The 14399-nt window shown below is 59.5% G+C and overlaps 1 protein-coding gene across 5 annotated transcripts; it reads right to left on the bottom strand.

Moving 5' to 3' along the window:
* Positions 1-40: 40 nt before the first annotated feature.
* Positions 41-8245, bottom strand: DIPK1B (divergent protein kinase domain 1B). Of its 5 annotated transcripts, XM_072960464.1 has the most exons (7): positions 8033-8175; positions 6760-6842; positions 5906-6086; positions 4462-4596; positions 2049-2156; positions 1774-1950; positions 41-1299 (listed from the first exon to the last, which is right to left on the bottom strand). In XM_072960464.1, the coding sequence occupies exons 4-7, from the start codon at positions 4525-4527 to the stop codon at positions 487-489; spliced, it is 1164 nt and encodes a 387-aa protein (XP_072816565.1). In that variant the 5' UTR covers positions 4528-4596; positions 5906-6086; positions 6760-6842; positions 8033-8175; the 3' UTR covers positions 41-486. The 5 variants fall into 5 exon arrangements, with proteins under 5 accessions (XP_072816565.1, XP_072816564.1, XP_072816563.1 ...); XM_072960463.1 differs by lacking the exons at positions 5906-6086; positions 6760-6842 and adding an exon at positions 4700-4766 and having other exon boundaries at positions 2049-2175; positions 8033-8145; XM_072960462.1 differs by lacking the exons at positions 5906-6086; positions 6760-6842 and having other exon boundaries at positions 2049-2175; positions 8033-8245.
* Between the last annotated feature and the right edge of the window lie 6154 nt (positions 8246-14399).

Below are 14399 nucleotides of genomic sequence, written 5' to 3'. Positions count from 1 at the left end.
GGAATTCCTACAGTGGGCTGCACTGTTTTTGAGCAGCAAGCATTGTAAGAAAAAGTTTTTAATCTTGAAGTTCTTAGAAATAATTGTGTAAGTCACATTTCCACGAACCCCGCCATGATCCAGGTTGGGGCAGTGAGACCAAAAGCTCAGCGTCTCACCCACCGCCTCCCCCTTTGTCTAGTCGTAACCCCACGACGAGCTGCAGGGAGGAGAGGGGTCACCCCCACCCCGGGCCTCCAGCCACTTGGGGGCAGGGGTCCAGAGTGGGCCAAGGGGACTGTACTCACAGAAAAGCTATTTACATCACATGTTCCTCAAAGTAACAAAACCCGGTTTGTCCTTGGCAGGTCCCTCGACCAGCGGATCCTTCCCTCCTATTCCAGCCGCTTCCGTCTGGGTGGTCAGGATGCCAGGACCCCAGAAAGTCCTGGAGGGGGTTGCAGCGCTGTCCTCTGCCCTGGGAGGAGGGGGGGGGGGGCCGGCAGGTCAGGTGTACTTGGTGTTGGAGATCTTTTTCCAGAGCAGGGTCTTGAGGTGGCTCAGCACCAGCGAGTGGTGCGCCTCCACCTGGCTGGCCAACCCGCTCAGCGTGGTGCACGTGCGCAGCTGCTCGCCCAGCTCCTCACGCAGGTCGGCGGGGGCGCCGGGCAGCAGGTAGTCCCGCAGCAGCTCGCACACCTTGGCCAGGTTGGGCTGCACCAGGTCACCCTTGCACTGCCTCATGAGCGTGTCGCAGGGCGCCCGGCAGTCCCGGCCATAGGTGCAGTCCGCGCTGCGCTCACAGTGGCGGCCCCGCAGGAAGCGGCGCACGGCGGCCTCGGGCGCCACCTGCTGCAGGTCTGCCATCTTGAAGTCGTACTTGGCGGTGTAGCCCACGTTGGCCAGCGTGGTCTCGCACATGTAGAAGGTCCCGTAGGAGCCGTGGAAGAGCTCCTCCACGAACTCCAGCAGGCCAATGGCGATCTTGGCGCGCCAGGGCCACGCGGGCCCCAGCCACCGCTGCAGGGCTGGGTGCAGGGCGGGGGGCAGCAGCGGGCGCAGCAGGGGCGGGAGTGCGGCCACGGGCCAGGAGCTGTGCGGGACGCCCTCGGTGACGTAGAGGTCCCCGCAGTAGCCCAGCAGCCGCGAGGCGTGCTCCTTCTCCTGCAGGGACAGCAGCAGCAGGAACTCGTTCCGCTGCAGCAGGGCCCACACCGACTTGGCCTCGGCCAGGGACACCCTGTTGTCCTTGTTGAAGTCAGCCATGAGCAGGACCTGTCCAACCAGTGCGGGCAGGGAGGGCAGGTCTCCCAGGTTTGCCTAATGTTTGGGGCCAGAAGAAAAGGAGGCTGGGGTATAAGGGAGCTGGCTGGCCAAGCAGGCTGCACGCCAGACCCCACACGTCCGCCAGGTTTGGGGAGCCCAGCCTCCAGCCAAGAGGATGGAGGTGCCCACTAGGGACCCAGAGGCCCCCTCGCCACTTCCTGGAAGCCCGTGTGGCTGCGTATCTCCTGGAGCTGCTGCCAGCGCTGTGTCCCTAGTGACCCTGTCTCCGCCAGTGCTTGGGAAGCCTGGAGCTGGAGACCTCAGCACAGAGGTGAGGAACACTCGGTGGGGCCGGTCACTTCTCGTCTGCTCCCTTGCACCTCCTCCCTGCTCTCCCCACAGATGCCCCTGCATCTGTGTGGGTCCTCCAACCTCCAAGCCTAGTGGGTGCTCCCCGAGCGCGAGTCGGCTTGGGCCCCTGGCTAGCCGGGCGTGAACTCCACACAGCCCCCAGGAGAGCCAACTGACCTTGAGAAAGCTGAGGGTCATCTCCTGGAACTCCTTGATCGAGGTGCCCCGAGTGGGCTTGTTGAACAGCACCAGCTCCCGCCGGGGCGCCACGTCTGACCCAGCCTTCGAGTGGAGGCCCTCCTCAATGCCACACTTGATGGTCACCTCCTTGCCCTGCCAGAGCCCGCTGTACACCTGCACGGGACCACAGGCATCCATGCAGGCCTCCCCTCTGGCTGCACCAAGGGCACCTGAGCCCTGGGGCCGACATTGGCCCGACCTGCTGAGCTCACCTGCTGGCCCGGGACGGAGGAGAGGCAGGTCCTCCACTCCACCCTGTGCAGGTTGCACAGGTCCTGGCAGATGGAGCCTGAGATGATGCCTTTGCGATACTGGTCACACTGGGGAGAAGGAAGACACCTGGAGGTGGCCGGGGGAGGTAGAGGGTCCTCTCCCGGCCCCCTCCAAGCCCCTCCCCCTTCCCTCCCCCCACCCCCTACGTGCTGCACCCTGGGTGGGCGGGCTGGGGCCCCATCACATCTGCCAGTCACCCCCGGTTCTTAGGCCATAGCACTTCTCAAATGGGGCCCAACCCGCTGTGGCCTGCAACCTGGCAGCCTCTGGCCACATCCCAGCCACAATGAGCACCCGCCAGCCCCTCCCCAAGTCAGGAGCTGCCTGCCAACCTGTCCCTACTGTCCTGTGAGACACCAGGCTTCTCGTGTGCACACTGCTGAGCAGGTGTCCGCTTCTCCCTGGCCTGGCCTCCATATTTGTCGGGCTCAGCCCCTCCCCGTGGGCTGAAGGCGGGCAGTGGGACCTGTGTCCACCGCTGTGAGGGAGCTGGCCGGCTGGGTGATGAGGTCAGGCTGCCTCTACTCCTGTAATGGGGGCTCCTCCCAGCCCTCCAGCAGTTGTCACTGTGGGCTCGCCCTGCCCGCCTGCCGGCCACCTCACTAGCCACCACATAAGCTAGATGCTTTCAGCAGTACTCAGGCTGGGCTCCAGGTAGCTGCGCCCCTGCTGGCGCCTTCCCCATTCTGGATGGGGCTGTGCAGCCCCCAGGGTGCTGTGGGTCTGGGCTGACCGAGCAGGAAGGTGAAGCTGGAGGTGGAGTCAGGCCCTTCCCCTGGGTGAGTTGTGTCTGGAGAGTGCGGGGTGAAGTCCTGGATGTGCACATCACGTTGCCATGGAACCCAGGGAGCTTGGGGGACAGAGAGAGAAGGGAGGGTGCAGAACGTGGTGCCACCCAATGTGCAGACGATGGGCAGGGAGATCAGGCCCCTGGGACACCAGAGGCCCTGGATTCTCCTGCGTGAACCGAGGAGGAGGCCTCTGCTGCTGCGTCATGAAAAGCCACACACTTTCATTCTGCCACCTTGCAGGGAGGCCTTCCATCATGCACCTGCTCTGACCCCCCACCACCCAGAGCCGCAGCACCCCATGGGGCGGTCTGCTGGGAAATGTGGGCAGCAGGGCTGGGCTAGGGGTGAGGCCAGTGCCTGCCCACCAGGATCGGGGTGGGGCTTCCACAGGAGCTGAGGTAGGCTGTGTGTCCTGCAGCCTCAAGACTCCTGAGGCCCATCAGGCTTAAGGCCTCACATCCCAGTGTGCTTCCCATCTGCAGACTGGACCATGGTGGGGACCTGGCCAAGTGCCCAGAGGCCTGTAGGCACCTCATCCGTGACCCCTGGTCCTGCCTCCTGCCACCCTGGGGAGCCTTCGACAAGCTGTGGAATCTGAGACGCTGATACCCACATGAGGACAGCAGGTCTCTGGAAAGGAGGGGGTGTCCCCACGGCCGGGCCTCAGGAGAGCTGGGCCCAGCAGCCTGGGGCGGCCCCCGCTGGCGGGAAGGCCAGGCCACTTAAGGGAAACAGAGGCACAGTCCTCCTCGGCCCCCCAGGGCCCCTCAGTCCTCTGCATGTTGGGGGCATCCTGCAGCCACACGGGAAGAGCTCAGAAAACACCCACCACCTCTGATGGCCTGCTCACTGCACCCCACTGGCCAGACCCCCACCCCATGCCTCCTCCCAGGTTTCTCGGCCCGACAGGCCCCCTCTACCCTGGCCCATCCTGGACCTCCCCAGCAGGGCCTCTCCTTGTCCCCTCCCCAAGGCCAGCTTCATCTCCACGTTTTCCCTTGGGTATCCCCCAACCCCCAGACCTTGAGGGCAGAGCCAGGTGTCGGCATCCAGCTCAGGCCTGGCCTCTGGAGGCCACCAGTAAGCATTTCTAGAAAAAACTAGTGTACCTGAGAACAGACTGAAGGTCCCGACCTCCCCCACCTCCCCGCACTGTCCTGGAGCTGGGCGCTGCCCCCTTGGTGCCTGGTGCTCCCCTGGCCCCTAGAGACACTCAGCCAACCATCGGCCCCCTGCAAGTCCCGCCATGCAGACTGTCCCCCCTCTGAACCCCCATGCTCCTCCCACCCCACCTCCAGACTTTCGCAAGTTTGGCCCTCACAGGACCTTGGCCAGAATGGGGCTGCCTGAGCCCTTGGGGGTGCCTCCCAGCCCCCCAGGAGGAGGGCCCGTCATTCTGCAGAGGAGGAGAAACTCCAGGCCCCTGGCTGTTGTGAGGCAGGTGGATAGCCAGAGGCAGCTCCACATGGTGCAGTCAGCACAGTCAGATCCAGCTTAGAATCCACTGAGCTGGCACCACGGCAGGAAGGCGCCCATGGGCCTGCCCTGACGTGACACTTACGATGACCACCTGGCAGATGTGCCCGCGGCAGAGCTCTGCATAGGACGAGTAGTGCACGTATGCCATCCAGCTGCCCACAAAGACGCCCAGCCAGACCAGGAAGACATACTTGACCTTGAGGCCCGGGAGCCGGCCCTGTCGGGGGTGAAGGGGGGCAGTGAGGAAGTGCCACATTCGGGGGTCTGAGCCCCACCTCCCGGACCCCAGCCATGCTGAGAGCCTTCCCTGAAGCCAGCACCTGCTCCACCCAACGTCCAGGACTGCTCGCCGCCACCCAGGCCGCTCAAGCTCTCAGACCTTTAAATCTTGCAGGCAGACAAAATAAATTCCCAAATGAGGGAGATACAGGGTACACGAATTTTAAACAAAATTTCCTCCTGTCCTGCCCTCATTTCATAATGACATTTAACCTCTGTGCAAGGTCAGGCTGGAGAAGCACCCCCCCACCTCCCCACCACACCATCCTCTCCCTGGTGGAAACTTCAGGCTGGACCAGGGCCAGTAGGGAGCACGGGGCTTGAGCAGAGGGCAGGGCCCCAGCGGCAGTCACCCGGAGAGCCTTTAAGAGACGCAGCTAAAGGGTGGACACAACTCCTGTGCCCATCGACAGATGAGTGGAGAAACCAAATGTGGTCCATCCATACAATGGAATATTATCTGGCCATGAAAAGGCAGGGAATTCTGACACAGGCTACAACACGATGAACCTAGAGGACATAATGTTCACTGAAATGAGCCCAATGCAAGACAGATTGTGTAGGATTCCACCCATGGGAGGGCCTGGAAGAGTCAAATCCATAGAGACAAGAAGTGGACAATGGGTGCCAGGGGCTGAGGGGGGGAGGGTGGTGAGTGTTTCCTAGGGACAGAGTTTGAGTTTGGGAAGATAAATGAGTTCTAGAGATGGACAGTGACAGCTGCACAACGTGAAGGTGCTTAATGCCTCTGAGCTGTGCACTTAAAAGCGGTGAAGAGGTTAAATTTACGTGATGTATAATTTACCACAATAAAGCTGAGAGAAATAAGTCACACAGATGTCTGGGGTGGGTGGGAACTGCATCCATGGGGGGCTCAGCTCCTCTGCCAGGTTTCTGCAGCTGAGGAGTGCATGGAATGACACGATGTGAGGGTCCCAGAGCCCTGCAGCAGTTAGGCTGGGGGCACTGTCTCCCATCCAGCCCCCAGGCTGGGATTGCTATCCAGGGTGGCCAACGGATGGGATGGGGTTACCAGATGCTGTCTGGTGCAGGGGCTCAGACACTCTGACCGGGCAGCTGAGCCCCAGAGAACAAGGCCTGGGCCCAGGGGTCAGGAGAGCAGGAGGGCGGGGGGTTTCAGGCCAGGCTGTCCTTGGAGAAGGCACCACTGTCCGAGCTGGCTACACACCCCACCTCCCATGGCCAGGGAGCAACTCCAGTCCCCGCTAGTCCTGGGTCCAAGTCACCTGGGGGCTGGGGGCTGGTGCTGAGAAATGGGGCCATCGGCTCCCCGCTGAGGATGGGGCAGGGGCCTCCAGGCCCAGCCCAGGCAGCTGCAGTCATTTTCATGGTGCTTCCAGGAGAGGCAGGGTCCTCACCTCCTGCTTGCCTGGCGCTGCCTCACACAGCTGGCCGCCCCAGGAGGCGCTGCAGCAGGAGGACCCGTAAGAGCTCCGGGGCCAGGCTCAGAGCTTCAGAGACCCCTCAAGGGTGATGGGGGAACTGGGGTGGCCCTGGGGCAGCGTGAGGGGGTTGGGCCCCAGGTCCACTCATCTTTGCCACCACGTCTGTTTCCGCCAGTTTTGTTCAAAAGGAAAAAACAGGAAAGCAGAGGACGGGCAGGTGGGGGGCTGGGGAGCTGGGGGTGTTGTTTTGGCAGCACAAGGTCAGAGGACTTCCAGCTGCTGGTGAATAATGCCCGGAGGCGGAGGTGGGCAGGGCCTCTGGGTGGACTTTCAGCTCCAAGAAGGCCTGGAAGGCCAGGCTGACTCTAGAGGTCCCGGGGGACAGCCAGGAGGATGACAGGCTGTGGCCAGCATTGAACCCAGGGACTGAGCTGGGGCAGACCCAGGCTTCACAGACTGACTGCAGGACCCAGAGCCTGCCGGCAGGGCCCACCCCAAACCTGCCCACCCTATGGCCAGCCCCTCTCCCCATACACCGTCCCCACTTGCCTAGCTCTGAATGACCCCTGGGTCCTTATCTCCGGTGGGCACTTCCTCCAGGAGCAGTCCCTGGCCCCCATCCTTCTACCCTGCCCTGATCACCCGGGTCCTGTCTCCCACAAGAGAGTAAGCCCCTGGGACAGGGAGGGTCTTACACATCAGTGGGTCCTGTGTAGCTGCGCCCCGACCGTGGCCTGCCCTGGTTCCTGGTGGGACCCCGAGAGGGAGGAAGGTCACTCTGGAGACAGTAACAGCACACTGATTGGCAGCCCCCCGGCCAGTGGCCCACATGCACCATGACTTCCAAACCTTGCCATCAACTCAGAAGGGTGTTTCACAAGTGGGGCAACTGAGGCTCAGTGTGTGTCCTGACATTGGTGGAGGTGGGTAGGCAGGGCTAGGCTCAAACCACTGGGAACCCACCAGAACCCCTCTCCCGCCAATCTGCTGTTCCTGGTCTGAGCTCAGAGGTCTCACACTCAAGGTCCAGGATCCACGACTCTGGCCTCCCCTGCAGCAGCTTGGTCAAGACCCTTCCCTCGGACTGGAGCCAATGCACACTCCACCTCCCAGCATGGGGTGGACGTTCAGACCCGCAGCGCCCATCTTGCTTAGCGCAGGGCCGGAACCACCACGCACCCTAAGGCCCCAGGCGGGCAGGGAGGGCTTCTGGCACAGACAAGTACTGCAGCTCCCACCCTTCTCCCCAGGAGGGATCCTCCCGGGCTGGCCAAGGGCCGCCCTGGGGAGGCCAGGGAGGTGCGGGCGGCTCTAACCAGGGCTGTCTCCTTCCCCTGGGGGGCTGGGGCCCTGGAGGGCATCGAGGTCACAGTTTGGCCTGGATGATCTGAGACGCTGATGTGAGCCTGGATCAGACCGCCGGAAGCAGAAGTGACAGGGTTCCCAACAACTGACATCCAAGGCAGCCTGGGCTTCCGCCGAGACAGCAGGGCCCGGAGAGGGGCCGTGATTTGTCCAAGGTCACTGTGGGGTCAGAGCACGCTCCTGATCTGGGACTGGCTGAGGGCTGACCGAGGGAGCTTATGTCCTTCTTAGGGTGGTTCTATGCGTCCCAAGTTTTCCATCACAGAAAAACAAACCTGATCTGCTGAGTAGAGGGAAACGGAGCGGACCTGGTGTGGCTCCTGGGCCTGTGGGGGCAGGGTCCAGCCCGGGGCGGGGTGGCGGCCTTTTTCAGCCCCAGAGGCAGGGGCTGCCACCCTGCAGCATCCGCGGGGCCCAGACCCTCCGCTCGCCCCATCGACCATCCCACCCCGGCCCCCAGTGCCCTCTTGGCCCCCCAGTCTCCCCGGGGGCCACGCATCCCAACGCTCAACGACCTTGAGTCCCGAGTCCGACGCCGGGCCCCAGGCTGGACGCCGCGCGCCCCCGACGCGGCCCGGGTACCCAGGGCGGGGGCGCGCCTACCTGCAGGCCCTTGGAGAAAGGGCAGAAGAGCACCAGGTGCGCCAGGCGCCGCAGCCGCCGCATGGTGGGCGCCGACCGGTGCGCGGGCCCGGCTCGGCTCGGCTCGGCTCGGCCTCAGCCCCGCCGGCCGGCCCGCAACGGCCGCCGCGCCTCCTCCCGCCCCGCGTCCGCGCCGGAGTGCTCGCCTCTGCCGGCCGGCGCGGGCGCGCGGGGAAGGGGAGGCGAGGGGAGGGGGCGCGGCGGGGACGCGCGGCGGGGGCGGGGCGGGGAGGAGCTGGCGGGCGGGGGCGCGTGGCCGCGAGGAGCGGGGCGGGGGCGCGCGGCGGGGCGCCGGGTGGGGAGAGGGAGGGCCGGGGCCGCGGAGGGCCGCGGAGCCCGGGAAGGGGGCGGAGGCGCCCGCGGCCCCGCCTCCACCCCTCCGCGCCCCAGCGCCCCTCAAGGATGCGACTGGGGAAGGCGCTGAGGCCCCGCCCACCCGCACCCGCAGCCGGGCCGACACGGGAGCGAACTGTCACCGGCAGGGCTGTCGCGGGTGGGGCTATCTCGCGCGCGCCTGCAGAGGGGAGGCCGGTGACGGAGCCGTGCAGCCTGCGGAGGTCCCCTGGGGAAGGGTCGGACTCGGGGGGCGCGCGAGGGGCAGTGAGCCCCGGGATGGGAGAGGCCCGAGCGGGTCCGCGCCAACCACCCGGCATGATAGGGGTGGACACTGTGACAGCATTTGCCTCTTTCTCCACTTTTTAAAGAAATACAGTAAAATGCACCCTGTTCGCTGTACCAGTGTTTACAAATACAGTCCAGTGGGCACCACCGCGTTCAGGCTGCAGAGCTGTTCCACCCTGGGAAAGCGCTGGAGCCCCTCTTTCTTCAAGCCCTCCCCGTGGCCCAGCCCTGGTAAGCTGTGGCTCGTCCCCTGCACGTCACATAAATGGAATAAAGCAGCCACAGCCTTGAGGTCTGGCCTCTGTCACTGGGCAGAGCGCCCTGGAAATTCAGCACCCCTCCAGGGCCCAGGCACCAGCTTGATCAGCCCTTCACCCCTTGAAGGCCCTTGGAATTGATTCTGGTAGTTTATTGTCACTCGGGTAACACGGAACAGGGGTTGTGGAGCTGTGTGGTCAGAGTGGGTTTAATTTCCTCCAGCAGCTGCGGGGACAGTCACTGGCAGCACCTTTCCCAGCCCCCCCCCCCCGGGGTGGGGGAGCTCTAGTGGTTCCACATCCTCAGCAGCACTTGGTATTGTCCCGTTTTAAAGTGGAGCCATTCTGCAGATCAAAACTGCAGTGAGGTATCGCCTCACACCAGGCAGAATGGCCATCATTAAAAAGTCCCCAAATGATAAATGCTGGAGAGGGTGTGGAGAAAAGGGAATCCTCCTACACTGCTGGTGGGAATGTAGACTGGTGCAGCCACTGTGGAAAACAGTATGGAGATTCCTTAAAAAACTAAAAATAGACTTACCATATGATCCAGCAATCCCACTCCTGGGCATATATATCCAGAGAAAACTCTAATTGGAAAAGATACATGCACCCAATGTTCATAGCAGCACTAGACACAATAGCCAAGACATGGAAACAACCCAAATGTCCACCGACAGATGACTGGATAAAGAAGATGTGGTATATATAAAACGGAATGCTACTCAACCATAAAGAAGAATAAAATAATGACATTAGCGGCAACATGGATGGACCTGGAGATTGTCATACTAAGAGAAGTAAGTCAGACAGAGAAAGAAGAATGCCATATGGTATCACTTATATGTGGAATCTGAAAAAAAGGCACAGATAAACGTATTCTCTGTGTCTGACACAGACATAGAGAACAAACGTACAGACATAGAGAACATAGAGCTTCACAGACATAGAGAACAAACTTACGGTTACTGGGGGGAAAAAGGGGAGGAAGGGCTAAATTGGGATTTGCAGATACTAACTACTACATATAAAATAGATACAGAACAAGCTTCTCCTGTACAGCACAGGGAACTGTGCACAATATGTTGCGGTAACCTATAATGAAAAAGAACAGGAAAAGGAATGTACGTATATACACATATGGCTGAAACATGATGCTGTATGCTAGAAATTGACACAGCACTGTAAACTGACTGAACTTCAATTTAAAAAAAGTCTAGCTCCTCTAATGACTGTGTGATGATGTCTTTTTGTGGTTGTTTTTGCATTTCCCTAACAGCTAGTGATGTGAACGTTTTTTACATGCTTAGTCAAGACCTTGTATACTCTTTGGCAAAGTATCTATTCAAGATCTGTGCCCATCTTTCTATATGTGTGTGTGTGTGTGTATGTACGTATGTGTATATATTTTGTTGTTCTTTCTTTCCTTGTTGTTGAGTTTTGAGAGTTCTTTATATTTTCTGGGTACCACTATGTCATCAAATATGTGATTTGCAAAGATTTTCTCCCAGTCTGTGGCTGTCTTTTCATTTTCTTGACAGTGACTTTCAAAGAGCACAGCTCGTCCTAATTTTGATGAGGTCTAGTTTCTCCGTTTTTTCCTTCTATGGTTTGTGTGTGGCAAGTCTAAGAATTCTTTGCCTCACCCAACACAAGATCACATGATTTTCCTTTGCGATTTCTTCTACAAGTTTTAAGTATTAGGTTTTACTTTTAGAGCAGTGATTCCATTTGAGCTAAATTTTGTATACGGTGCGAGGTATGAGTCAAGCCTGTGTTTGGTTTTGGGTTTGGGGAGAGTTTGTTTGTGGGGTTTGAGCAACGGATAGCCCATTGTTCCAGCACATCCGTTGCAAAGGTGAGCGGCTGTGATGCTTCAGTAGCAGAGTGCCTCCGTGAGCCACTGCCCTGCCAGCAGCTTTCCCCAGTACCCGAAGGCTGGTTTTCCAGCAAGTTCCAGAGGGCAGATTTCCTGCATTTCTGCCGACCCCACAGTGACTTCTCTGCCGTCCCACAAGCCACAGCTGAGCCCTCCCGTCAAGAGCTCAGCCTGGGAGGGGGTCTCTAGCCCTGCCCTGCAGGGTCCTCCTTGTGTCGGCTCCTTGATCCTGTGTTGGCTAATAATTCTTGTAAACTTTCCCGATTCCAATTGCCACATGGATACTATCTCCTTGAAATGGAGCAGAACCTTGTGGGGCCTCCCCAGGTCAGACCTCCTCCATATCCTCTTGTCTGTAGAAAAACTTCAAAGAATAAGTTTAATAAGAGAAATAAGAAAATACAGAAACAGAGAAACAAGCAGGGTAAAATAATAATAATTTAGTCATTAAGCAAAGGTCCCCCCTCCCTCCACATGTGCACCCCTGAAACTCCCCTTTAAAACCTCTTGCCCCCTGATTGTCGAGGGGGACTTGGCCTCCCTCCCCCTCCCCTCTCCCAGCCCACTGCCGGCCTCTGGAATAAAACAAACTTTCCTTTCTCCCAACGTGTGCTTCTCTTGATGTTGGCTTTCGAATGGCAAGCAGCTGGACCTGAGTTTTGGTGACATCCTGTTGAGGTCCAAACTGACAGGTCTGGTGCAAAAGGGACATGGGCATTTTTATAAACCTTACGGAGACCCACTACATCCCATAATTTGGGCCACGTGGCCCATCCTCCAGCACCCAACGTCCTCAACCAAATGGTCCTTATTCCCTAGGAGAGTTCAAGTGGCAGGGCCAGAGTTAAGTCTGTGTGCCCTCGATCCCCTGATGGACCATCCAAGCTGGCCGAAGGGTTCCCTTAGGAGAAAGGAGGGGCAGCTGTTCATGAGGTTCGGGGCAGAAGCCTGACTGTCCCGAAAAGGCCAGCGTAGCCCCCACCCCACCTTGCATCCTGGTCATCACCACGGTGACCAAACAGAGGTGCTCCTCTCTGAGGTCAGCCACGTTCAGTGACTGCGCTGCCTGCCTCAGGTGTGTAGGCTGGGAGAAAGGGATGGAGCAGAGTCAGTGCACAGAAATCAGAATGGTCAGGAGAGGCCATGCCAGTGCTCTGCGCCACCAGCACGGTGGGCGTGGGTGGGAGTGCAGAAGGGTCCCCGGCACCTTGACCGCCAGCCTGCTGTTGGGAGGCGGTTCTGGTAAAGAAGCACCGGGTCAGGCTGCAAATGAAGCCAAACACGGGACACTGCTTTGTGACCGGGACCACAGTGCTGTGGCTGGAGGCAGCTGCTTGGCTTGGAATCAGAGCCCCGCAACCCGGAGGGGCATCAACAGCACAACCAGAACTTCTGACACCTGCTACCGCACGGATGACATCAAAACATTTCATTAAGGGGAAGAAACCAGACGCAGAAAGGGGTCCACTTTTTGGAAAAGGATTCCACAGTAAGTGATTCCACTTATATGAAATATCCAGAATGGAAAAACCTTTAGAGGCAGAAATCCGACGGGGGGCAGCGAGAGTGTGGAGTGATGGCTTCCTGGGTACGGGGCTTTCCTTTTGGGGTGATGAAGATGTTCTGGAACTAGACAGAGGTGCTGACTGGACAGCAGTGTGAACATCCTGAACAGCGCTGAGCTGCACAACCGTAAATGGCTAATGTTATGTTCCAGGGGTTTCATCTCAATGAAAGAGGCCACATGGGAGGAGGAAGTCAGGCCAGCCGTGACCTCAGCACCTCGCCAGCGCCGTCGGTGAGGCGCCTAAGTGTGCGGCTGTCCGGATTTGGGAGTGCGTACCACGCGCAGACACACACAGTCACACACAGCCCTCAACACGCACTTGCGCACCTGCGTGTGGCTCACGTAGCGGGGCACGCTCCCCCTGCTTTTCTTTGCCTTTCTCAGTAGAACTGAGAGCATCAGCTGTATTCCTGGCGACCCACAGATTCTAAGTGAAGCTTTCAACGTCGTGTTTTCATTCTGGTGGTACTTGAAAGTTGTCTGACATCAAAATAAAAATAAGGTTCCTTTTGGGATCAGAAAGACTTGTTTTTGCCCCAAATCTTGGACTCCTAGACAGCTTCTCGGGCAGACCCCTGGGCCCTGCAGAATGTGTTTCCCTTGAGAAGCGTCCACAGTTTGAGGGCCCAGGGCTGTGTCTCTGTTTTAAGGGTTGCACAATGTTCTGTTGTCCGAGTGGACCTTCCTTTATGTAACCAGTCACCTCTAGGCGAGCATTTAGGATGGTCCAAACTTTCTCTTTCTTAACAGGCTGGGTGAGTGACCAACGAATTCTACAGCTCCTTCCTTAATTATTAACTTGGGACAGGTTTCTGCGGGTGACATTTCTGGGTCAAAGGCCCTTAACCAGCTGCTCCTTGAGTCCCCGCCCCGGAGATAGAGACACAGGCATCCCCCACCCCCACCCCATCTGATGGGGCCACTGATGGGGGTGGGGGCAGTGCTAACTGTGAGGATGTGGGGGCTGCAGTCCTGGAGGGGTTCAGCCTCCTGCCTGCTGCCCTCCCTCCCTCCCTCCCTCCTGGGCAGCAGACCGCCCTCCCCGTTGACCCCACCCTCACCACTCTCACTCTTCATCCAGCCCCCAGATTGCCTCAGAGCCTTTTCCAATGCTGATCCCTCTGCCAGGAATTCCGCCCACTCCACCTCCCCTCCAGAGCAACCCCTTTTGGGTGGGTCCCTCTCACAGAAGACTTCCTGGTCTGACGGTCCCTCAGGCCCCCTCATGCTGGGCTGCCCCATCGGATCCTATCCCCCAGTCCACCCCCCCGTCAGTGCTGGGCTGTCCTGGACCCTGAGGTCCCCGCAGCCAGGGCCAAGTCTGCCCCCGTCTAGCCCACAGTACCCTCTGCCTCCCTGAGCCTGGCTGGACCTTGGCCCAGACCAAGATCTTGCAGGACGGTGACCCCTTCCTCCCTGGAGAAGCACCTGGAAGACCAGCAAGTGGGTCAGGGCGGGGATGGAGAAAGGTAGGGGGAGGGCAGGGGGCGGAGGGAGGATGCAAGGAGAGAGAGACCAAGGGGGAAGAGAGAGAGCGCCGCCGAGCACGCAACAGGAGTAGCACCGGGCTGGGTGCACGAGGTCGGGAGGGTGGTGGCTTTGGGGGTAGTCGAAGGCTGAGCTGGCATCAGTCATGCGGGTTCCAGTCCTGGCCCCACCATGGCGATGTGTGCCTTCGAAAGACCAGTCATCTTCACGACCTGCAAAGCGTGGAGGCATAGTCCTACGTCTGAGGGTTCCTGTGAGAATCTTCTGGGAAATGCACTCCCATGTTTGGTGTTCCACTAGGGAAGTTCTGCACTGGGTCTAACCTCAGTGCCTCCTGCTGTGGTTTCATCCGGGTGTCACCGCCCTGTATGGACCTGACTCATCCTTGAGGATGCGGGTTGTCAGGCTCCCAGGCAGCCCCAGGGACCCTCACTCCTGGCACAGTGGGAGTATTGGTGTGTGACTTCCAAGAACAGGCTCTGGCCTGGCTCTCAGTTCGCTGGCTCTGGGGGAGGC

This window comes from Vicugna pacos, chromosome 4 (assembly GCF_048564905.1).
Source record: "Vicugna pacos chromosome 4, VicPac4, whole genome shotgun sequence".
Classification (NCBI taxonomy): domain Eukaryota; kingdom Metazoa; phylum Chordata; class Mammalia; order Artiodactyla; family Camelidae; genus Vicugna; species Vicugna pacos.
This window is presented reverse-complemented; position numbering and strand designations above follow the sequence as displayed.